Source organism: Oncorhynchus gorbuscha, linkage group LG15 (genome assembly GCF_021184085.1).
Source record: "Oncorhynchus gorbuscha isolate QuinsamMale2020 ecotype Even-year linkage group LG15, OgorEven_v1.0, whole genome shotgun sequence".
Classification (NCBI taxonomy): Eukaryota; Metazoa; Chordata; class Actinopteri; order Salmoniformes; family Salmonidae; genus Oncorhynchus; species Oncorhynchus gorbuscha.
In genome coordinates, this window is record NC_060187.1 from 54,098,032 (window position 1) to 54,123,912 (window position 25,881).

The 25,881-nt window shown below is 41.6% G+C and overlaps 1 protein-coding gene and 1 pseudogene across 1 annotated transcript; both read left to right on the top strand.

The window, feature by feature from the left end:
- Positions 1-256: 256 nt before the first annotated feature.
- On the top strand, positions 257-7,278 carry LOC123997275 (annotated as a pseudogene).
- Positions 7,279-13,836: 6,558 nt separating this feature from the next.
- LOC123997524 (PR domain zinc finger protein 13-like) lies at positions 13,837-22,061 on the top strand. Its single transcript, XM_046301861.1, has 5 exons — positions 13,837-13,975; positions 16,003-16,192; positions 17,676-17,807; positions 17,916-18,036; positions 19,840-22,061. Exons 1-5 carry the CDS (start codon positions 13,935-13,937, stop codon positions 21,306-21,308), a joined length of 1,953 nt encoding a protein of 650 aa, XP_046157817.1. The 5' UTR covers positions 13,837-13,934; the 3' UTR covers positions 21,309-22,061.
- Positions 22,062-25,881: the final 3,820 nt, after the last annotated feature.

The following is a 25,881-nucleotide window of genomic DNA, read 5'->3' on the forward strand; positions in this document are numbered from 1 at the left end:
CAGGTTGCTGGCAGATGTCTGAATGTCGTGGCAGGTCTGGCCCAGTGTAGTGCTGAGGTTAGAGATTCCAGAGTTCTTGGCTCATGAGTTGGGTTGGGCCAGGCCATGTTTTTGGGTTGGGCTAAGCCAGGCCGTGTGGAGTATAAAATGCTTTGGCGATGGAGCTAGTGTACAACAAAAGCAGCAGAGGTCCCATAGGTGAAGACTGACCACCTCTAGAGAACCCATACATAGGCAAACCCGAGCAGCCGCCAACATGAGTCGCAGCCCTGAGAGGATTTCGTCCTACCGACGCCACTTTGAGGACCTCAGCAGCTCATCCTCCTACCAGGTTAGGGTGTCCAGCCCATCACCAACCCTGAGAGTTAACCGCCACCAGTCAGCCAACTACTCGCCCAGTGCCGGAGCCAGCAGAATGCAGGCCCAGACCATGGGCAGAAGGACCGTCTCCACTTCACGTAACGCCCGCATGGCTGGGTAAGACGCTTACTCCACCCTGTACACCTTGTACACTAACAGCCTTTTCACACAACTAAGCCAAGCTGAGCTGCACTGAGCTGGAATGGTTCTGCCTCCACCATAGTTGCGAGGGCTATAGCAAAGATCTTTATAACTAACCCAAGATAGACCACAGCCTGCCGTTTCCAATGGGAGCAAATTAATTATAGTGGACAGAACAAGCATGAACTAGCGAGATCCTACTGGTGCATTTGAGCATTTATTTCAGTTGGGGAATGCCTACTCTCTGAAGTCCCTATGTGTAATAACTCAATTGGCCCTTGCACTCCTTCTAAACAATGCCATTTTTTTTAGAAACTTTGGCAAAAGATAAAGTCTACCAAACGTGGTCTACTCTGTTTGTTACAGATTCTAGTTTTGGAAACAGAAAACTGTATTAAGATCAAATGTTTCATCGAGGAGAAAATGTGCAGAATGTCTGCCCAAATCCATCTCTCCATCTTCTCCCAGGTAGCCTAGTGGTTAGAGTGTTGGGCCAGTAACAGAAAGGTTGCTGGATCGAATCCCTGAGCTGACAAGGTAAAGCCTGTGATTGCTCTCGCCTGTCATCAACGGTGTTTCCCTGCTCCGCAGGAACCATCTCCCCTCTGGCTTTGAGACTGAGCCCATGCAGCTGGGAGGGATTGGATCTCGTTGAGCAGGTGGCTACAGGTGAGGCAACTACTCAAGTCTCTCCATCAAAGTCCTGAATTTGTGGTCCACCTACGCTGGACCGGTTTCACCTCCTGATGACAGAAGGAACTGCTACATGTAGTGCCTTGATAGATCTGCCCCTGAGCAAGGCAGTTAACCCACTGTTCCCTGGGCGCCAAAGGCGTAGATGTCGATTAAGGCAGCCCCCCCCCGCACCTCTCTGATTCAATAGGGTTGGGTTAAATGCGGACAACTGACTAGGTATCCCCCTTTCCCTTTCATCACCATATTTGGTAGTGAGTGGAAACGCTAACTGGATGCTACACATTTATACATCCAGTGAAATATCCGGTTCATTGTTCCATCTGTGGCTATACTCAAATGTTCAAGCCCGGTACGGCACAGTATGGTTCGGTTTGGCATAGTAATGGGTAATGGAGGTTATATAGATACAGTTGATAAAACATAGGTGACATCTTAAATAGATCATGTGAGATTACACACTGCTGATACACCACAAGTATTCTATTTGTGAATTTACAGAAAACTACTCGTGTTACATTACCATCAAAATACATGCAATTATTACAGTACAAGATAAATTATATGTTGCTGTCAACAGTGTATGTACCTCCCCTGCCCTTACTGCTCTTCTGAGGCTATAGATAGTGGAACCACAGACAATGTATAATCCACCACCTCCCCCTCTCTTACACAAACCACAGTTTTAATTGTTTCTTATTGTGCAGCTTTAGCCTATTTCTAAAGGTATATTTGATGCAATTCGAAGGCATCAATTGATTAAAACTAATAGAGAAACTATTAGTTGTCAAAAAAGTAAGGCCTATGTCAATTTTCTACATAAAGCTTAGCCTACAGGCCTGGCATCTAAATAATGTACAACTCTTTATATTATTGTGAATTGTAGGTTTTAGGTATCAATAAATACACAAGTAGGGAGGCCTAAACATTGTAAGAGACTAAATTCAATACATTTCAAAAACCTCAAAATAGCAAATAGCTCATATCCATGAGAACAAAATGAATTTGATTCAAATGTATTATTTTAATTTGTAACAGCTGTGGGCCATAGCTGCGGGTGCTGAAAAGTCAGAATTTAAAGAAAATATATATAAATGATGCTTTGTATAAAAAAAAAATGTTTTTTAAAAGAGTGTCATATAATTAAGGACAGTATTTTGAAGGATTCAACAGATGGAATTGTAAGAGTTGCTGCCCTCTCCCTTTCTCTGTGATTGTCATTCTAATGGAATCAATAAAGAACAAAACCCTGTCCTCAAACATTTACATCAAAAGGTGCAAAGTCATAGGCAAAGGCACAAAACATCCACATCAAATAAAATATTTTTCTTCATCAAATAACATGGAAAACAACCACTTTTTGAGAAGTATTAAATGACCATCCTTACAAACCAGTTAATGTCAATGTACATTATTGTATTGGCTGGTCATCTAGGTGTGTACCTGTAGACTTTCCATCACCATGAAGGAAAACAATGCACAATACAGTAATTGAGTACACTGAGACATCAAGTGGTGTGTGATGATGTGGCTCAGTTGGTACAGCATGTTCTTGCAATGCTAGGGTTGTGGTTTTGATTTCCAGGGGGGACCAGTACAAAAAAGTAGGAATAGGTATGCACTAGGTATGCACTCACTACAGTAAGTTTCTCTGGATAAGCGTGAATAGTACAATTAATGAATGGACCATTTCAATTTTCACGTAGAAATAGGTTGCATTTGCAAAGTATTTCAAGAAACTGCAAACCATACTTTATATCAAGCAAGTATTAGGCTATCAGATTGTCAGATAATTATCAGACTCAAGTTATAAATGCTATTAAACACTCAAATACAAATACATTTAGTTTTTTAAATCACAGAAGTACTGGCCTTTACTAGTCCTGTATTAGCGGACGGATATAGACTTCTTCAGCGCAGCCAAAACATTTTTTTTTTGCATCTGACATCAGAGTAGGAACAAATGTGGCACCTGGAAATTAATAAAATATTATTTGACAGGCCATCGATCAACCATGTGGCTGTGATATGACGTGCAAGTGGCAATAACCTTTAAAACGTTGAATGTTTACGTTATGCCTTGATGTTCACAGAATAACAAAGTGACGTCAGTTATCTCCAGGTCAAGCGGTGAATGTTGACTGTCTGTCATTTTAGCGGGAATGTGGGAACCATGGCATGTGTGGGCTATGGCAACGGGGCCCCGGTGGACCTGGACGCATCTGCTGCCGAGAACAAAGAATTCCTCAGCACACGCAGTGGTGAGCGGCAGGAGATGGTCGTATTGAACGACAGACTTGCTGTTTACATTGAGAAGGTAAGCACTCACCAGGCTTGCTTACACACAAGGTGCCAAGGCTATCCAAACAGCTTATTGGATAGGTGTGCGCGCACAGACTACTTCACGCAACATATGGGGATGAACTTGTTGTTTAGTGCCTTTTCTAATTAGAGAGAGCCCACTTTCTAGTAAGCTACATCCTGCACATATCTGTTCTTCACACATGCATGTGCAATTGTGTGTAGATTCTGGCCGGATACATTGCCTCAGTGCCACTGCCAATATTCTTTAACATCTGTGCGATATTCTGCCGCCCTTAACGTAGGGGAACAATGTTTATTTGATGGAATTTGTCTGATTAGACTACGCTTGCTTGAGTGTGCCATACAGGCCTGAAACGCGCCTTCTGGCTGTGGAGACGGAGGCGCTCATTATTCCCACTTATTTGGGCAGCGAGCATATTCAAGTGGGGGGCCCTGGCGAACTTGATGATAATTCATACCCTGCCATTGTCATTCTCTTAAAAAGGTTCGGTCCCTGGAGCAGCAGAACAAGCTGTTGGAGATGGAGATTGACGGCATCCAGAACCGGTTCGTGAAGCCGTCGGGCCTGCGCAAACTCTATGAGGATCAGCTGAGAGATCTGAAGAGGATTGCAGATCAGATGAGAAGGCAGCGGGTGAGACGGAATGGCTTCATCCACACGTCATCACTATCCCTGTTTTTCTTGTTTACCTTGCAGAAAACAGAAATCACACACACACACACACACACACACACACACACACACACACACACACACACACACACACACACACACACACACACACACACACACACACACACACACACACACACACACACACACACACACACACACACACACACACACACACACACACACACACACACACACACACACACACACACACACATGGGAGGAGAGGGAGAAAGAATGGAAGAGAGTGACAATTAGAATGTGTCCAATATGGTGACACGGCTGACACAGCCTATCATTTATTATCGGCTTGTTACCTTTATACCCCAATAAAGGTTCATCCGTGTTTTGGTTTACAGGACCAAGCTTTAGCCGGTAAAGAGGCCATGGCAGGTCAACTGGAGATAACCAAAGTCAAATACGAGGAGGCAGTTGAGCTGAGAAGGCGGGTCGAGATGGAGATAGAAGCATTCCGTCCGGTGAGAGGTTGCTTAATCACCTTATAATCTTAGCAAAATTGCCTAATAAACATTAAAGTGCCATTGACGCCATTGTGTGCCGCTATGTGGTATTCAGGATGTGGACAGAGCCACCTCTCAGCGTATCACCCTGGAGAAACGGCTCGAGCAGTTGGAGGTGGAGATTGAATTCCTTCAGAGGGTGCACAAAGAGGTAGGTCCCGTATAGCGTGCACTGATTGATTTGGACAGACCTGTACCAACTCTAGCTAATGGACAAAATGCTAAACAGTAAATCAAGGATAGTTGTAATCAGTGTTTTAAAAAATGTGGGTTAAATTCACTCTTAGGAGTTATCTTAACCCTCAAGAGAGTGATATTCTTCCTGTGTTGATAACGGGAGTTCATTGGGATGGAGTACTTTTAACTCCATTAAGAGAGTCCAACCAGAGACAGGCAGTTAAATCTATGGAGTTATCCACATATGTGGGAGGGGCCGCTGTCATATTTCCCAGCATGCTCTGTTGCAGGTAGATTTGTTTATATTGTTTCAATATGTGTTTTTCAATATGTGGAATTCAATTTAAGCAACTATGAGAGTTGGATATTTACTCCAATTAGTGTCATTTTAACTCCAAAAATATCAACACAACACTGGTGGTGGGACCATATAAACCCCAAAATAGTATTACACTGGACTTAATTGAACCTTTTTTTCTTTCTCAGGAAATTGAAGAGCTACTGAAAATGATATATGCTGCCCATTCCTCAGCCCAGAGCGCTTATGACCTCCCCCGACCTCTCAGGCGCTCTCAAACAAATCCAAGCTCAGTATGACGAAATTGCGGCAAATAATCTACAGGTAGGCCTAGGCCTATTTATAATTAACTGGACGGTATACATACAGCAGTCATTCAATTCAAGGCGTGACCCCCAGAATATGTGTTTCTAAATGTTCTAGGAAATGGATTCCTGGTATAAAAGTAAATTTGAAGACCTGAACAACAAGACAACAAAACATTTGGATATGGTTCGAAGTGTCAGGGAAGAAGTTTCTGGCGCCAAGAAGGATGTAAGTTAGGCTATTTGATTAAGATATTCCTACATGGTTGTAAAATGTGACACATGAACTATTATTACTGAGGCTAAATCTAAATAAGAGTTGTAGCCTATGGAAATGGACAATCAAAATGCCTCAATCAAAATGTGACTGAATAATGCATTTTTTATTGTATTTTTCCTAACCTTTTGAAGATCCTAAACAAAGAGCGTGGCCTGGAAGCTCTGAAGACCAAGAATGAGGCTCTGGAGGCACAAGTTCGTGAAGCACGGGAAAAGTACAAGAAAGAGCTGGAGGATCTTCAGGTGAGCATGTTCGATCAGTCCGGTTTACTACAGAACTCAACCATTAAAAATATCTGAATTGATTGTACACAGTTCAAATCCAAGTAGGCTGCATATGTATGGTTGGTGTTGAACCTTTCATCTGTAGCCTACTAAGGTGCAAACTCAAGCTGGCTCTTTTGACGTCACAGGCAAGAATTGAGGCCCTGAAGGAGGAGCTGAAATCCACCAAGTCGAAAATCGCTCTGCACCTGCGTGAATACCAGGACCTTCTGAACATGAAGATGGCTCTGGAGATTGAGATCACAACTTACAGGTGAGGTACCACTCAGGTGGTGCCAGGTTTAGTGCAATGGATTTAGATAGGATCATATAGAGCATGTAAATAACCTTTAGAAGAGTGTATTTGTGGTAATGTCATATTCTTGATTCTAATCCATTGATACAGCTTTTCTCTGTTTTCATAGGAAGCTGATTGAGGGTGAGGACTTGCGACTCACAACCATGGTTGGGACCATGTCCATAATGAGTAGCAGCTCAGGCTCCATGAGTGCTGGGATGAGTGTGGGCATGGCTAGAGGCATTGGACCTGGAGGCAGTGGTGGAGGAATGGGTGGAGCTGGAGGCTTAGGTGGAGGGATGGGTGCAGGAGGCATGGGTGCAGGAGGCCATGGCCCTGGAGGCAGGGTTGGAGCTGGAATCATGGGTGGTGGAGGAATGGGAGCTGGAGGAATTGGAGCCAAAGGCGTGGGTGCTGGAGGTGTGGGTGCTAGAGGCCTAGGAGCTGGAAGCACAGGTGCTGGAGGAATGGGTGGAGGCATGGATGGTGGAGGAATTGGTGCTATAGGCAATGGTGCTAAAGGCATGGGTGCTGGAGCCATGGGTCCTGGAGGCAATGGAGGAGGCATGGGAAATGGTGCAGGTGAATATGGGTACGGCGCCTCCATGGAGTACTCCCACGAGGACCAGGCAGTGGAGATGACGGAGAGGAGGACGGTGCTCATCAGGTAAAAGTAACCTGCACTTAAACAATAATGAGAGTAATGTAGGCTTATCATTGACCATTGTTAGGACAGAACATTGTTAGGTCAGAATATTTAACACAGTTTAACACATTAGAAAACCTTTTCTTCACATTGTGTCTTTGTAAGGAAACTTATTCAACCAGTTCATTTTTTTACTTCCCTTAGAACAGTTAAATCAGAGGATGAGACACTGGAAAGCGACACAACGGAGCAAACCTACATAATCTCTGGCGCTGCCGATGACTCGGACGAGGAATAGGCGTGAATGACCATGTAACCTTCTCTCACCCCTTAACCCCTCACGCCCCTGGAGCTTTGCACTGACGGCTCATGTCTGGTCTCTGACCTTTGACCAAGACATGAGACCATGAATGACCCTGCAACCTAGTCAAGTAGTACCCTTTTGGCTCTTGTGATGTGCCTTTGAACCACATATTCAGAACCTCTGTGTGCATTACACAGCTACTCAACAAGCAGCAAATAAAGCTCTCAGCAATCAATTCCTGTTGTGTCTGCTGTTTCATTCATTACATTATGTCTAGTTTGGTTTAGTTATTAGGCTACATAATGCTTTTGTGCACGATGAATCATAGAAAATGTTACCCTGAAACACATTTCCATATAAGCTTTTGTGACATCCCCCTAAGGCACAATGAAAACCACAATCAATATGGTACCGTGGAGAGGTTAAATTACACACATTCCATGTTACACAAATTCACACTCGTTCTCCCACTCACATTGAATATATGAGGTGGTCGTTGCGCTGCACACTAGGCCTACAGGTTGTATGAGCGTGTGGAGAGGTAGGGTGCAATAGAGCAAAAAGAGAGTGAAGGAGAGGTAACGTGAGGAATGAGTAAAGATAGAGAGTCACCTGAGGGGTCCTTCACCCTTGACATCCTCTCGAGGGGCCATCATAAAGCTTCGGTCTTGCAGCGAAGCGAAGGCACACAGGCGTCCCATGTCCCCATTCCATCCATATCCACACCTTTTCTATCTACCACTGATCGGGAGTGATTGGGTCTCGTCAGCACATGCCAAACACAGTCTGCGTCCCATGATGGAGAGGACCAACAGCACAGTGGACATGAGGCAGATCGGAGCATCTAAAGGTCATGCAACACCAATCCACGCAAATACAGCACAACTGAGATTAGAATAACGGTTGTACTATATCAGAATAGTATCATGATTCTAGTCATATATGCGAATGCACCTGCGCTCTTGTGTTATTGAATTGAATTTTAGCGTCAGTGGATCTGGGAGACCTCACTCACCTAGTTGTGTTCAAGATAAACTGAGACTCTGGCTGGTTGGCTACGGGCAGGGAGTGTTTTGACATTGCCATTCCTCAAAACCTATAAAATATAAATGTGGGAGTGAAGGAAAAGAAACACTTGCTGCTGTTTGTGGATAATAAGGAATATTTTGCCATGAATTTAGGTCAATTTGTATTTAATACAAAAGAGAAATCTAATTCAAATGTTGAAGATTTTTGAGAAGTTGAAAAGGTTTTCAGGCCTATGGGTATAGAAGAAAATCTATAATATATGGTGTTTACCTCTCAATGCATCTCTCTCATTCTGTTTCTCTAAAGAAAAATATACATTAGATAAAAATATACCAATTATCTGAAGAGCAAGGCCTGTGGTAGCTGAGGTCGATACTCAGCTTTGTTCTCTCGATGTGATTTTATTTTATACTCAACTTTGTTCTCTCAATGTGTATTTTATTACGCCGTTTGTGAATGTAGTGATTTGTGATCATGAACGAAAATATGTAGCATTTTTGGATCATTTAGGGGAGGGTCTAATTGTATTTATATTGTTGTAAATACAATTTCAGAGTTGGTGGTATGTTACTTAATATGTAGCCAAGCGCAAAGAAAAACCTGCTGGGTCTACAGTAAGATGCAAGTGCATTTGTAAAATACGAATGTAGGATATGTGTAGGCTATGGGTTCTAATCCAGCTCAAATCATTTTAATGCAGCAATTATCAGGATGATGCAGGATCATGCACGAGATAATGTAGGAATATTTCGAATTAATCAATAGCCGCCTATGTCCCTGGGTCATCATTTCCACAAGCTCATCCCATCGAAACACAGGCGCAATTAATATCCAGTATACAGGACTCTCACTCTCTTGTTGTTTCTATGTAGAAGCGAACAGGAGATTATTTGAACCTAGAACTGTCAATCCCGCGCTCTAATGAGGAAGAGCCAGACAGACGTTCTCTCGATTTTGATTGGCCTTGATTCATGTCATTAGATTCTATTTTGTTCGCTACTTAATGTGCATCCAACCTAAAGGAGACTCGGATCTTGTAGGACGACTTGCGAAATAGAAAAACAGCGAACAATAGCCTTCATCAAAATGACGGGATGCAGTGTATTATCAATATAATTAAGACATAAGAAGGAGCCAGAGGCCTGCGAGTGACCTCTGCGTCAAGATGCGTTGATGTGGCGCAGGCACAAACCGGAGCTAGCCATGGTTCTGTCAAGCACATTCCATCGTCTGCTCAAAATCGAACATATTAAACAGGCAGAATATATATTGAACAAAAATATAAACTCAACGTGTATAGTGTTGGTCCCATGTTTTATGAGCTGAAATAAAATATGTTCCATATGCACAAAAAGCTTATTTCTCAAAAATGTTGTGCACAAATATGTTTACATCCCTGTTAGTGAGCATTTCTCGTTTGCCAAGATAATCCATCCACCTGATAGGTGTGGCATATCAAGAAGCTGATCATTACACAGGTCCACCTTGTGCTTGGGACAATAAAAGGCCACTCTAAAATGTGCACGATGCCACAGATGCCTCAACATTTGAGGGAGTGTGATTGGCATGCTGACTGTAGGAATGTCCACCAGAGTTTTTGCCAGAGAATTGAATGTTCATTTCTCTACCATAAGCCAACGTCGTTTTAGAGAATTTGGCAGTACATACAACCCGCCTCACAACCACAGATCACTTGTATAAAATAATAATTTGTTCTCAACTGACTAGCCTAGTTAAATAAATGTAAAATTAAAAAATGTAAATAAATATGGCGACGTGTGGGAGAGCGTTTGATGATGTCAAAGGCGGTGGGAATATGGTATGGGCAGGCATAAACTACTGACAACGAACACAATTGCATTGTGTCGATGGCAATTTGAATGCACAGAGATACCCTGACGAGATCCTGACGCCCAATGTCGTGCCATTCATCCATCTCCATCACCTCATATGTTTCACCATGATAATGCACGGCTGCATGGTGCAAGGATCTGAACACAATTCCTCGAAGCTGAAAATGTCCCAGTTCTTCCATGGCCTGCATACTCACCAGGCAGGTCACCCATTGAGCATGTTTGGGATGCTCTAGATTGACGTTTAAGACAACCTGTTCCAGTGCCCGCCAATATGCAGCAACTTCGCACAGCTATTGAAGAGGAACTTGGCAACATTCCACAGGCAATAATCAACAATCTGATCAACTCTATGCGAAGGAGCTGTGCAGCACTGCATGAGGCAAATGGTGGGCACACCAGATACTGACTGGTTTTCTGATCCATGCCCCTACCTTTTTTAAGGTTTCTGTGACCATACAGATGTATATCTGTATTCCCATTCATGTGAAATCCATAGATTAAGGCCTAATGAATTTATTTAAATGGACTGATTTCCTTATATGAACTGTAACTCAGTAAAATATTTTACATTGTTGCATGTTGCTTTCATAGCTTTGTTCAGTATAAATATCATAAAATAAATATTAGTCCACTAACAACCAGTTGGTTATTGTGTAGAACGGCAATGAAAACGTAGACTAAATCTAGTCAATTGAAGTAGCTTATACTTATGCAAAGTTCCTGCACTCATTTTGTTATAAGGCCTATAAATCATGCTATTGGAATAAAGTCCCCCGAATTTGACCGGCTTTGAGAAATGTCTGAAAAATAGACAAATAAAAGCAAAGGCACTTTGACATTTATCGAATTTCTCTGAAGTAGACAAAATACTTGAGTATCCTAAAAATAGGCCTTGTTACATCCCTTATATTGACACGTGCATGTTCAATTGAAATATATAATATTCCATGTAGGCCTAATATATTTAATAGAGAAAAGGTCAGCTATATTGACGTTTATCAGTTGTTACTTGTAGTTGTTACTCGAGCAAGGAAGATCGTCCTCATTGTGAATGAAAAATAAAGATCCCACTTATATTTGTGTAAATACTCATATTTCTCCCCAAATGATGCCTTAACAATTGACGTCATGGATTTTTCTATTGATTAATTAATTTAGGCTATAAGCTTGACAGACACAACATTAAAACGGTTGTTAATAGTCGTGTACGATAAATTAAGAAATGAATGTCAGTCAAATCAATCAAATGTAGGCCTATGCAAACTAAACTAACAATTAGACCTATGAGAATATAATAAAATATGTAGGCTACTGAAATGCACGTTCCTTGTTGATTAACAATTCCAAGAATATATGATATTATTTTCACTTCCTCTATACCTTCATTGAGATCCTTTAGTATTTCCGCAATAAGAAAATCTTGAAAATATATACATGGAAACATTTTATTTTCCTAATATAATTTGTGGTGATCTTTTTTTAAATGAGCAGACAGCAGCAAGTGAGTGCAACTTTTGTTGATGAATGTGTTTTAGTCCTACCTTTGATAAGCAGCCAATGCTGAAATTAAAATTAAAAAGATTTACATATAGTGCATATGAGAAGCCAGAAGGCTAAAACACATATACACATCATGCGAAAAACGTGCATACGCGACATAGGCTATTCCACACAAAACATTTAAAAAATGCCATAATTTTTCATAATTATTGCCTAAACATAAAGCTCTGAGTGCGCTGGAAGGACAAGCGTTTGACTTCTTTGAAACCTGCGAATTCCTGTCATTTTTTGATTGTTTTAAGTGCCTTAATCCCAATTAGGGGCGGCTGACACGCCGCGCTATTCATCTCGAACGCTCCCTGAATACATTTGCCTAGGAATGAACTTCACAAATAGAGCTCGTGCTTAAATGCGCTCAACAGCAGAGAAAATCGAATAGAGTGACAGTTTCATTCTGAGGCGGTCGAGTGAGAAAAGGTATGAATTTATAAGGTACACCGAAACAAATTTTCAATTCAAACAACTTTACACCCCATTATCCGGGTCTCCTCAACCGAGACAAGTGAGTTAAAGTCAGGGAAATGTGGTTCACAACCCGGCGAAAACTTATTTGAGGATTTTGAATGCTGAAATGGACCAGCCCTCCTCTAAAAAGGGAGCGTTTTAAAATTAGAGCACGCATGAACAGCGTCGAATCAGTTGCCACTTATTTCGCCACTCTTTAATGCGATGTTGAATATTAGGTCTGGGTTCAAATCCGACTCCGTATGTCCCGCATCACCTATCTGCAAAGCAACTGGTCCACCCTTTGTGCAGCATACATTTTCCACGTTTTAGATGGAAAAGTAAATTTAAATAAAGCCTGTGGAATTTCCTAAAAGTTAAAAACATCATCATGGTAATATTGTCATTAAAATGGATAGGCTATGTCTGAAGTGTGAAATTATTAAAGGAAAAATACGTTGCTCTCATTCTTTAAAGCATGCTCTTTATGAAAATGCACTTGTTCCCCCAGTGGACCTGGCTATAGTCCATGCCAGTGGTGTCCTGCCCATAGGTGCCACAGGGGCACGTGCCCCCTCAGATTTGTCCTGTTTAAACATTACAAATAAATTACCAGTCAAAAGTCTGGACACAACTACTCATTCAAGGGTTTTTCTTTATTTTTACTATTTCTTCTACATTGCAAATTAATAGTAAAGACATCAAAACTATAAAATAACACATATGGAATCATGTAGTAACCAAAGAGGTGTTAAACAAATCAAAATATATTTTAGATTACTCAAAGTAGCCACCCTTTGCCTTGATGATAGCTTTGCACACTCTTGGCATTCTCTCAACCAGCTTCGCCTGGAATGCTTTTCCAACAGTCGTGAAGGAGTTCCCACATATGCTGAGCACTTGATGGATGCTTTTCCTTCACTCTGCGGTCCAACTCATCCCACACCATCTCAAGTTGGTTGAGGTCAGGTGATTGTGGAGGAAAAGTACCAGAATGACATGATATTTCACAAAATGTCATTATGTCAGTTAGCCGAACATGGGGCCAATAATGTGACACTGATGATGGTATGAAGTATGAAACTTTGTCTTTGCACTTCATCACACTGAACATGCTAAAGTAAAAGCAATAAGCATCAAAGAGACAATCTAAATGAAGGTTAAGTAAGAAAATATAACAATCATTGTGCATAAGATGCAATGCTACCCCCTCTACCCAACACATGATTATACATGGGAAAAAAATACCTACCAGGCTAAGTATAAATGGAACAATGATTTGGTTATTTGAAAAGGCCTGAACTAAGTTTATGGTCTACTTATTTTTTCTATGGAGTCAGGTGGGACTGAAATGGTATTGTAACCGGTCCAGAAGAATGTGTGTTGAACCCTTGGCACTCTCGGGTAGTTAAGGAGCATGAATTGAGTTCCCTGGTGGGGCATTGGTCCCCGTAACTGCGCTGTTTTACACACTGGTTGTCCCTCTACATTCATGGTTCATTAAGGGCCAACCTGTTAAATCAAAACCCCACATTACCATGGGATTGTAAAATTGAAGTGCTGGCACTCTAATCTGGAGTTCCCGGGCAAAGCGAAATAGGCCAACTCCTATAAAAACGTCTTCCTCCGCTCAAGTTCCAATTATTCAGTGGTCGTTATTTGTAAAAGAGATGCGAAATTCGTTAAGAGAGTAAGGTTTTGTGGAATATTGTGATTGACTCCGCAATACTGTTCTCGTATAAAGCTGAGACCATGTAATTAATGTGTCGTTTAAAAAGAGGAGGACAATGCCGGCTGTCAAGGTATTTAATTTCATTTAATTTTCCATCTCATTTGTTTCGAACACTGCTTTCACTTCTGACACCTCGCCTTTGACTGTTCACTCTGCTTCAGTGCGCGCATTGGAATGGGATTCACCCTTACTTTTCGAGAGTTAGCAAACAGAAAGGAAATGTCTCCCGTTCTCCCTCTGAGAATAATTAATTTCACTTTGAGAACTTCGACGTTGAGCCACAGGATGCGAATGAGAATCGGCCCGACTGGTGTGAGAGATTTGGAGGCCGGACCCGTTATTCCCGGGTGGATGGGAACCAGTCACAAATGGCAACATTAATAAATAACCCTCCGCACAGCCGGACTTTGCATACGCCTATTGATGAAATTGTTCGCGTGTCGTTCACGCTCGTTGTCTCGTGAAGCTGCGAGAAGAGAAGCCTTACAGAATGGAGCAGTGGGATACCGTTACGTGGCTAGAGAGAGACCCCATCTCCACCCCCCTCAATTATGGCGCAGTGTCATCCCAGAGTCGCCAGGGCAGAGGTTAGCAGGACATGTTCATGGCCTGAATTTATCGCCCACAGGTTATTGTTCTCACTATCTTGCCCTCAGTTGAGACTTCCACGACAGATGATCAAGGGATCAATCGCAGTTTTAAAACCTGCGGTGAAAAAGCGACTGGAGGTTTATTTAACTTTTTTTGAGATTACATAACTTGACTTTGTGATATTAAGTAGGCCCTAACAATAATAGGCCTATAAATGTCGTCTATGGAATTTAGACTGTACAAAATACTGAGTAGGCCTATACTCAGCCTAGTGTACTAGTATTTCATAATATAGGCATGCCTATTGTAGTGAAGTTTTCCCACGTAAAACAATGAAAGTTCATTCAGAGGATTTGAGCATCCAATAGCCAGTAAATCTACTACAAATAGTAGCCTAAGAAAAACACAGCATAAATAAATGGTTTATTGTCTAAATGTATTGATTCGTATTTGAATGTATCAATACAAAGAAAATTAAATGGAAGTTTATAACAAACATATACATTATGATATAATAATGTAAAATATAAAATATGCTCTTAAAATATCAGGGCTCACTTGAAAAAGAGATACCAGTCTCAACGTAATTTCCCTGCTAAAATAAAGGATGAATAAAAAAAACTTTAAAAAACATCTTAAAATAAGATTTATTTGAAATAAATAATTGGATGAAATTTAAATGATCAAACTCAAAAATGTGGCCACTTAAAGTTACAGTTATGAAGGTCTGTGTTGTGCCATGTCACATCTAAATTAAAACGTCTGGAGTGAATTCGTGACAAGAAAACCCACAAGTGTGAAATGATAAGATGGTGGTTATTTTGAAAGCTGTTGCTATTTTTCTGGTGGTTCTGGTACCTGCTCGATCTCAACCCGGCACACGCCGGGAGTCAATAGAAGTTAACAAGTCTTCCAAGCATTCCTGCTCCTTTTGTTAAACAATGCAGCCAAACGGAGATAATAAAGTGCTTTGAAGTATATAAACCCAAAATAACGCAGCCAAGTAGATTTAAAGTAGTGACTGATTTCCAAAAACGGGTTTGTAAAGGAACAATAAAAAGGGGAGAATTTATGGAGAAATTATACAGTGGATTTGTCAGTTAAAATATCGGAGCTGTCTGGGGTACAAAGCCACATGCTGAGGATTAATGGTAGCTCCAGACCTTTGATTCTGCACTCTTTTTTCTTTGCCCTTGACAAATTGGATTTTGGGGATGGGAAGGTCGCCTGGCCCATTGTCTGATGGCGGTTTTGCAGCAATTCATTATGTGCACAAGGGTGAGGGAAAGTCTCCATGTGACCATCTCAGCCCGTTTTCTCCCCACAGCTGCGGAAAGAGGCAAACTCTCTCACACCGCGCGCATACTGCTCGCCCTTGCGCGTTAATGTGTCGAGGGGGTACCTTGCTGCTCCATTAGAAAAGCCGGATCACATACGCCACCGCATCACTTTGCGGGCGGAGATTGGCCTGTCCTCATCTCTCTGACTCCTTCTTGTCTCAATCAGTCACTGCGTGGTCTTCATGGTTCTCAAACCACTGAACGCAGAGCCAGCCATGCAAGCAACTCGGGCATCCACTATCAGTGTGTTTGCAGACTGCAGCATCCCGGCCGGCCTGCGGATAGGACCGGTGCAGGGTATCTTCAAACTAGGGAAATACGTTACTGATCGCAAAGAGGTGGTAACCAAGAAAAAGGTAAGCACAGTTTTATTATGGCATGAAATAGGATTTATTCATAATGATTTCTATCTGCAAAAATTCATTTTTTTTTTTACAATTCTACTTTTTTGTAGGATGATTTTTGCAGGCTTCAGAATTGAATTACAAACTAACGGGGGAAAAAATGTTATTCTCCTATTTTAATGACAAATCATTCCATTATCATCATTATCACCTTTAGGCCTATATTAATACTCATATTATTATTTATGTATAAGACTGATATGAATAATGGATGCATTTCGAAACAATTATTTTCTTTATATAGGACCTACATTTAATTATCAGGGCAGGTAAAGGGGACACAGTGATCTTTAAAAAAAAAAACATTTTTGAACCAGACCTGTCATAGTTCATTGGGCCTTCGGTTATTAATTGGTTCGTGCTGTCAGGTTGGAAATAATTGAGTAATATTAGTGGGACGACTTGTCACTCTGTGCCTTTACTTAACCGCCCTAATAGGGCGACCTGGGGTGCTATGTGAGATTTCATTTCCTCGCCCACTTTAAATTTCACAGGCTAGTAGGCAAGTTATTCAAATGACCAATTTCATTTTAATGCACTCCGGCCATGGAAAGATGCTACATCATAGAACACAGCCTCGAGTTATAAAATAACAACATGAATAAGAAATACTAAAATATAGCCTATAGAAATGTATTGAACATATAAAATAACATTATTGCAACATATCGTTATTAATACAATATGGAACTATCAGAAATGGCTGCTATTTCTGTTTTAATGTAATGTTTTTTCATTGATTTAACATAATTGTTTTATACAGGCTAATTGTTTATTGGTGAATTTATGGTCCTTAACAAACCAATAGATAAGTACCCTACATTATAACTGCATTTTAAGATAGGAAAAGGCCTACACCCTGCTGTCGTAGTTTGTGATTGATGCGGCTAAATGCATCGCCCTGGGCTTCATGTGATGCATCAGGTGCAATCTCCGTGTCAAATGTCACGCTTCATTCATTCATTTGCTTGAACAGTTTAGAAACCCTTTGACACTTCTCAAATTCGTTTCCCATATCAACTCAATTATGTGTCATTCTCCCTGGTAAATTATCACCGCTGGTTAACATCGCGGATAAAGACGCATTAAACGCATTGGCACACCTCAAGGTAAGCCTGTCATTTAGCCATTGGGCATAATTACAATCATATTTACAAACAATTAATTCAATATTTAATAAACCAATATTTCTAAAACGAAATCCTTGAATATGTGCATGTGCTAAGCCTATGCGAAAAGAAGCACCAAGTTTGTTTAGTGCTCCAATTGCAGTCAAGCGTGACGTCGCAATGTCAAATATGCAACTCTGTTTATGATTTATTCATAAACTATTATAAGCTGCGGCTGCCGGACTTTTAGTGAGCTGTGATTTTATCGCATGTTAGACCTTATTAGCATAATTTCTAACGTTGAACCATCCATGTTGTGGATCTAGATTCGGCTGCTGAGGGGGGAAATCGTGGATGAATCAGGTTGCCATGTGCCAGACTGGATTGGGTGTATCCGGGCAGCCAGAAACAGTCAAGAACAGAACTTGGAGGCTGTCTCAGATCTCCCTGGTGGGCAGGTCAGTACTGTGTTTAATTTAAAATGCATGAAGCTCAAGTCATTTGATTTTTTTTTTAAACTCAAGCTGAAACAGTTCCATGTATCTAACGTTGCCCTTTTACGTTAGATTTTCTATCGTGTGCTGACGGAGATCCCAGCAGGCGAGGAGCTGAGTGTGTGGTACTCCAACACTCTGGCCCAGTGGTACGACATCCCTACCACTGCCACTCCAACACACGACGAGAAAGGTAAGAAAACTGTAGAATGACCCTGTAATATAACCATACAAAACGATGAGAAAAGTAGCCAAAAATACATCATGGATATTTGTTTGCAGGCTGGTTCAACACGCTTATGCACGTTCGAAATCCACATATATCATTATGTGGTATTGTCCAAACAAAAGTTTGAATAGAAATGGATTAGGCTACAGTATAGGCCTGATGAGGCTGCTTACTGGCATTGACATTTTGTGAGTTCCATCATTGCACATTTAAGTGACTGTCCAAACCTTGGCGTCCAGCTAGAAAAATCCATTTCTGTGGAAGGGTTGTAAAGTCCTATATTTTCACGGTCGACAAAACGTGCACCCCCAGAGCATTCATTTCGATTCCGGGGTCATTTGATGGTTTTATTTACAGTACAAGTTAAATGGTATTGTTAACTAAATAGGCTTTAAAGCCTAATCATATGATCACCAGCAAAATAATCCGGTTTTAATCAGATTACTCCTAATGGATACCGCCTACTCAGGAAAATACAATAACTGTGTTTAGATTCAATTATAATGCCTAGACTATATTAGAGTAGCTGCTGCTTATTCAACAGCTAATTGGGATTCTAATAAAATACCAAATACCAATACCGATCTATTACTGCACTCTTAGAAAAAAAAGGTTCTGGATAGAACGAAAAAGGGTTCTATGGTTGTTGCATTTATGGTACCCCTTAAGGGATTCTATATAGAACCTTTAGGGGTGCCAATAATGAACCCTATTTGGTTCTATCTATAATATGTTTGTGTGTGTAATTACTCTGTCTGAGAAAAATTAGGCATGAGAAATGGAGGGCCTGACAATAATTTTCAAGATATAGCCTACCAAAATGATATTCGACTGTTAAACTAATTACAGTGACAGGCACACGGAATAAACCCGCAATTTAAAAACAGGGATAGGCTTCAACTTCAAAGCAGACGATAGTAATTCATTGGGGACACAGAGGTTAACAAATGTCATCGCCTCATTAATATTCATGTGTTCAAAAGAAAATTAATTCAAAAAAGGTACTTTACGGTAAATTAGCTGGCTACATAAGGTATTGTTATCTAATGAATGCTAACTTTTATGTGGGATGTATATTGCCCTGATTTGTGGCGAAGCACTTTCTGCTGCTCTCTGGCCAATACACCGTGCGCTCCTTGACATACGCGTCCTTTTATTTGGCGTTAACAGATGGGCCAGCCTTATTGTCTATGGCGATTCGCGATTTCAAGCAACAGCTGCTGTCACTTCTACGGGAAAGAGCACAGAGAAAGTCCCCCTATTCAACGTATTGGTTTCGGAGCGACAGATTGGACGGGGCGTTTGCTCTTTTGATGGCGATGATAAACAACAGCCCTTATAAGGATTACAAAATCATTACATCTATATAATTGACCTCCTATTGTTCAACTTGTGTCATTGCTCACTTTGATGAGGTGGATAGGGTTAATATACTCTGCCGCCTATTCAAAACCCGAATTCGAAACGTGTAGATTCATCTCAATGGATTTATCCAAAACATTTAAATAGGAAACGGAAAAGATTTGCATGTGGCACAAAATAACAGTACAGTTTGAGATTACTCTAATAGGCCACTGGGAGCGTCTGCAGATGGAACATCAGTCACAAAGCACCCAATAATAGGCTTCTACTCTCACAAAGAAATATATAGAAATGTGTAGTAACACAAATGTTCAAGATTGAACGTGCTTTATTGACAGAAGTGGGGAGAATAACGAATATCGAGACCCATCGACATTAACATCATGTCTCTCTGCTTCACTACAGGTGAAGAACGCTACATTTGCTGGTACTGCTGGAGAATATTTAAATATCCCAACACACTCAAGGCCCACGTCCATTTCCACTGCGCTTTGAGCAACGGGCGAGGCTTTGTGAACAGCGAGCAGGCCAGGAGCACAGACAGCTTCAGCAGGTCACCCAAATCCGGGGACATTCCCAACACATCGGCCTCGCCCAGGAACGGCCACAACACCTCCATCTCAGACTCTGTCAGACGGACCGTGTCTTCCTCACCCTTCCTCAACAAAGCGGGGGTAGCAAAGAAACCCAGCTCTGAGGAGCAGGACAGAGCACTTGACATGAGCGTTACCTCAGCCAGAAACCACGGACATCTCATGGGCCTTGGCGCAACGTCTTCAATGTTGAGCAACATGGGGTTCCACCCAGGCGTGCGCTCTGCATTCAAGCCAATGGGCCAATCCAAGGTCCCCGCGGCTGACGTCTACAGAGAGGAAACTCATGGGAAGCATAATGGACTAGGCTTCAGCAAACTCCTGGGGAACATGAAATCGACGCGAGCCTTGAATGAACCTTTAACCGGAAGCCATCCCTCCAAGTGCGTCCATCCATTAGATTCCACATCTCCCGTGGTCCCGTGCGCAAACGCCATCAGGGGTTTTCCGTTAATACCTAATTTCGATGAGACATCGGCTTTCAAGCACGTGGAGAGCCGGATGCACTCTGGACTGTCCCCCTCGCGTTACTCTCAGATGTCCTCTGGATTCCAAATTGAGAGGTTTTCTCTGCCTCAGTTCGATGGCGTCAAGCCATATAATGGAGATTGCAATATCCCCCTCATGCCATTCACCGTGTACAATGGCGAGCTGCTTTATAGTTCACCCTACTACCCACTGAAATTCCATTTTAGCAATCTCCTAAAATACCCGGAGTCTATGTCCTACTTTGGCGCACCTGCACTCAACCAAGACCTGGGTTCAATAACTAACATTGACAGGGAGATAGCCATGCACACTCAACAGTTGTCTGAAATAGCCGTCGAAAAGAACCGAGTCAGGCTCGACTCTATGCCCACTGCTAACACGGGCTCAGGGAAGCCCAAAAAGGGACACTTATGTCTTTACTGTGGTAAACTGTACTCTCGGAAATACGGACTCAAGATCCACATGAGAACTCACACAGGGTACAAACCACTGAAGTGCAAAGTTTGTTTTCGGCCCTTTGGTGACCCCAGCAACCTGAATAAGCACATCCGTCTGCACGCTGAGGGGAACACCCCGTACAGGTGCGAGTTCTGTGGCAAGGTGCTGGTGCGCCGGAGGGATTTGGAGCGTCATGTCAAATCAAGGCACCCTGGACAAACAATAAAAAAAGCTGAGGACAAAACCGAGGGCATATTCGAGGATCAAGAGCAAAAGAGCGACAATGACAGCGACGTAGATGTATGCTTCACCGATGATCAGAGCGACCAAGAATCCAGTAAAATAGATGATTAATTGAGATTTTGACACAAATAGGAGCTATGGCAAAGACGGCACAATGTTTTGTGAAATGGTTACAGGTTACCTGTACAGATTTCCGTGTAATTTATGTTTCCCCCAAGGAACGAAAGTTATTTATGTATGTTTTAAAGCTATTGAAAATGTAATTGTTTTTTATTTAAAAAAAATCAGATTAGGACGAGACAAGTTTCAAACGACAGCCTTTTCTTTTACAACAATGTCTATTCGTTTCAGATGGAACAAAGTATAGGCAGTATGATTTCAGAATTGTATAATATCACAGCTGATGATAATGCATTTCTTTTTTATATGCTAATTGGTAGCCAATATGTTCCCCAAATAGAGGTCGGCTGCACTTTAAAACCGTTATGAACAATTCATTATCAAGCCATGTAGGTCAAGTGTTTAAACACTGAATATCACACTTACTGATATTTTTTTTATTCATTTGAAGTACAATAACTTAAATGTTGCACTTTCTTGCGAGGGCATTTAATTGTTTTAGGACAAAGTTGTGAAGGACAGCAAATATTTATAGCAGTTAGTACCAAACCATTATTTGAGGATCTTGTTAATAGTAGAAAATAACTTCTGATTTAAAAAGCATAATGTACAAATGTAAGAATATGATATTTCACTGTTCAGTGAAAAAGTGTTGTACGTTTGTTCATAAGTGATATTGTATATTGACAATATTTCCCTCTTGTTCACTGAGTTGTTCCTTTTTAATAAATGTAATTTAAAACTTTTAAATTGTTTGTAACTTGCTTGATTCAAATATATAGTCTACTCTAAAGCCTACGTTTATTAGGCTAACTAATGCACATAAACACAATTCCCCTCACTTTTAACTGCCATGGTTAGTGCACTAATGAATAATTTCCACCTATAGGCCTACATTGTAGACAGAGTTATCATCAGGATGTTAGTCACTATATTTCCTGTTCTTGTTTTTCAAATGGGGTGACCTCTGAATTCCTCTGAGGACGCAATCGCACCCAGACGAAACGCTTGGCTGTGCGTATTACAGTAAACCTGCAATACATCTCACCACTGTAGGGCATGGTGTAGCCAGTAAGGAGAATGATTGGCTCGCCGACGAGCGGTGGGGCGTGTATAAGTAGGCCTACTGGGTTCTTACATTTGTAAATACAATATAATATTTGGTTAAAGAGGTTATCATCATCATCATCGTTATCATCAAAATGGTTTTCAACCAATTGTCTGATCCAACAAGTAAGAGATTCAACAAAATCCATGTTAAATTGAAAACAAACAAAAACATGTGGGGTCTGCAACAAGTAGGCTTCTAGATACATACTGGATACATTTAATTCAAATTTAAATAAAACAATCGGAATTGAATTAGGAAAATAAATAAACATGGTCCGTTTCCAACACATTAATGAATGTATATGAATGTGTGCTGAAATGCCTGCCTGGAAATTAAATGAAATCAAACTCAATCTTGATAGAGAGCTAAAACTTTCGACAACATGCACTATTCACGAAATAATGTCAACTTTTCGTTATAGAGATAAAGAACAGTTTTAACCGTGCAGTGAAAATGGTTCTTTCCTACATTGTGCGTAAAAGTGAATTGTCGGAACATGTCTCGTTCCATGGAAAGAGCAGATATAATCTTAAAATATCAGGAGGTCAGATTTATGGCCTGTTGTAAAAAGGAACATTTAAAAGGGAAAAATACGTTTATTTGGGTAAAAGGTGAGATCCAGAAAAGGTTTAGAACAAAAATATTGATGCATTGAGACGCAGATAGTTCTAAAATAGTATAAAGTTTATAACACGCATTAAAAAAATCTATAAAACAAACCCCTCTTATTTGGTTTTCCCAGTTTGAAACAAAAACCTATCAGACGTTTTAACGACTCCCGCTGTCTACCGGGCTCTGGGTCTCGTTTCCTAGTTGCAATGTCATTTAAGCATTATGATGATCGCACCAGATTAATAACTATTTACAGCCAATTTTTTAAGCGTTTCCCAAACAAACATGCAGAGAGAAGGTTCGCCAAGTGCGTCGCTAGACCATGTGTCGATACTGGTAGAATCGAAAAAATAGCAGCGCTGTTCTCAAATTAGCTTTCTCCATTGAAACCTTAACATTATAATTATTCCACAATACTCACGACGGATCAGCTTACCACCTATGGCTGCAAATAGGCTATTGAGGTGCTTATCATTATGTCATATCTGGTGTAGGCCTAATCCTCCTGTCTTATCTGGTGTCCTGTGTTATCTTAGGTATGCTCCCTCTAAATCTCCCATCTCTCTCTCTCTCTCCCCCCTCCCAGAGGACCTTTACCATGCCTCAGGACTACCTGGCTTGATGACTCCTGGCTGTGCTAGAAGGGTGCAATTGCTGCCAGATATTCAGGGCGTTTCTGCATGTGGGCATTCCTGCATCTACAGGAATGTATGGTTCTATTGGTCTATCTAGGACATGTGGGGGCACTCCTGTACAGTAGGTGGCGTTAATACACAATAATGTTGGATGCCAGCCACTGATAAACCACACAGAAGAAGGGGCGGTGGTGATCATGGTAGCTAGCTAGCTTTACACCGATAGACAGTGTCCTTTGTCTCTGCCTGTCGGAACTGTTTTCCCGCAGTTCTGTTAACGATGGCAAGGGCAGGTTTTCAGCAGGAGAGGGTGAAGGACATTGTGCTAGCTTAGTCAGCTTGTCTGATACACAGTAGGCACAGGGTGTCCCTAACTAGCAAGCTGGCTAGTTAGCTAACACACAATTTCACCCTAGCCTCCCACCTGCTGTGCAAGTGGGAGTTGGGGGTGACCGGTAGACATTGTCCTTCACCAACCCGCCTGTCAGGCACTGTTTTCTCCAGCACACAGCAGGCGGGGACGCCATGGTGTCGATAACAACTCTAGCTAGCCAGCTAGCACATGGTGTCGCTCCAGCCTCCTGTGCTAGCGGGAGGCGGGGGCGACCGGAAGACAGTGTCCTTTTTCCCCCCAGGGAAGAGGTGTTCCTGCAGATGTCCCTGCAGATGGAGGAATTTCCACATGGAGTAACGCCCCGAATTGCAGGCTGAAGTTGCACACTATTGGCTCGTGCTGCTGATCCAGTTTCTGCAGTTCTGCCTGTGGTTATGAAACCCTGATCTGTTCACCGAACATGCTACATTGTTGTGCTGCTGATCCAGTTTCTGCTGTTCTGCCTGCAGTTATGGAACCCTGATCTGGTCACTGGTCGTGCTACCATGTCCCGGACTCGCTACTTGACGACCAATACAAAGTTGCCAAAGTACTTGCAATGATGCACCCAATTTGTGATTTAGTGCATTATTATTGGGTATGCATAATCAGCCACCTCAATATTTGCAGCCATAGGTGGTTGTATCTCTTTAGGAGCTGATCCCTTGTCACTATTGTGGAATAATTATAATACTAAGGTAAGATATGAGAGATGGCCAATCCGAGAGCGGCATTGCTTTTCTTTTGATCCTATCAGTATCGACACATGGTCTAACAAAGTTCTTAGCAAAGGTTCTCTCTACATGCTTGTTTGGGAAACACTCTTAAAAATTTGGCTCATAAATAATTATCGTAATGCTTATGGTTCCATCACAACTGGGAAATGAGGCCCTGAGCTATACTGAAGGAAATTATGACGAGGCTCTCTGCTGGTTCCGTTTCTCTGTCATGGATGACGTTTGACTGCCGAATGAGTGCGAGCCTGTGGGAGGAAGAATGAATGAATACGAAGTACATTAAGACCGCTCAGATGTCAGCGGCCCTCTCCTGAAGATGAACCACTGCGACCTGTATGCTCTAGTTGGCTGGCCCTCGCTACATATTCGTCGGCAGACCCACTGGCTCCAGGTCATCTATAAGTCTATGCTAGGTAAAGCTCCGCCTTTTCTCAGCTCACTGGTCACGATAACAACACCCACCTGTACCACGTGCTCCAGCAGGTATATCTCACTGGTCATCCCCAAAGCAAACACCTACTTTGGCCACCTTTCCTTCCAGTTCTCTGCTGCCAATGACTGGAACGAATTGCAAAAATTGCTGAAGATGGAGACTTATATTTCCCTCAATAACTTTAAACATCAGCTATCGGAGCAGCTAACCGATCGCTGCAGCTGTACATAGCACATCTGTAAATAGCACACCCAATCTACCTACCTCATCCCCATATTGTTTTTATTTACTTTTATGCTCTTTTGCACACCAGTATTTCTACTTGTACATCACCATCCATCGGCTCATCTATCACTCCAGTGTTAATTTACTAAATTGTATTGCCTTACCTCCTCACCCCATTTGCACACACTGTATATAGACTTTATTTTTTTCCTATTGCGTTATTGACTATCCATTGCTTATTCCATGTGTAACTCTGTGTTGTTGTTTGTGTCGCACTGCTTTGCTCTATCTTGGCCAGGTCGTAGGTGTAAATGTGAAAATTAAATTTAAAAAAAGATTGGCACCAAAATAATTGAACAGGGCCTCGTTTCCCAGAGCCTTGGTAGCTGGTGATGGGAAACCGAGGATTTCTGAAGCCTTTGGGGATTCCACCAATTG

What these genes read in the sequence shown, in the direction of transcription:
- LOC123997524 (XM_046301861.1), top strand. Translation starts at nt 13,935, where the DNA reads ATGTGTCGTTTAAAAAGAGGAGGACAATGCCGGCTGTCAAG. An exon ending in AGGTGGTAACCAAGAAAAAG is followed by an intron (nt 16,193 to 17,675) that starts GTAAGCACAGTT and finishes TTGTGGATCTAG; the next exon opens with ATTCGGCTGCTGAGGGGGGA. An exon ending in TCCAACACACGACGAGAAAG is followed by an intron (nt 18,037 to 19,839) that starts GTAAGAAAACTG and finishes GCTTCACTACAG; the next exon opens with GTGAAGAACGCTACATTTGC.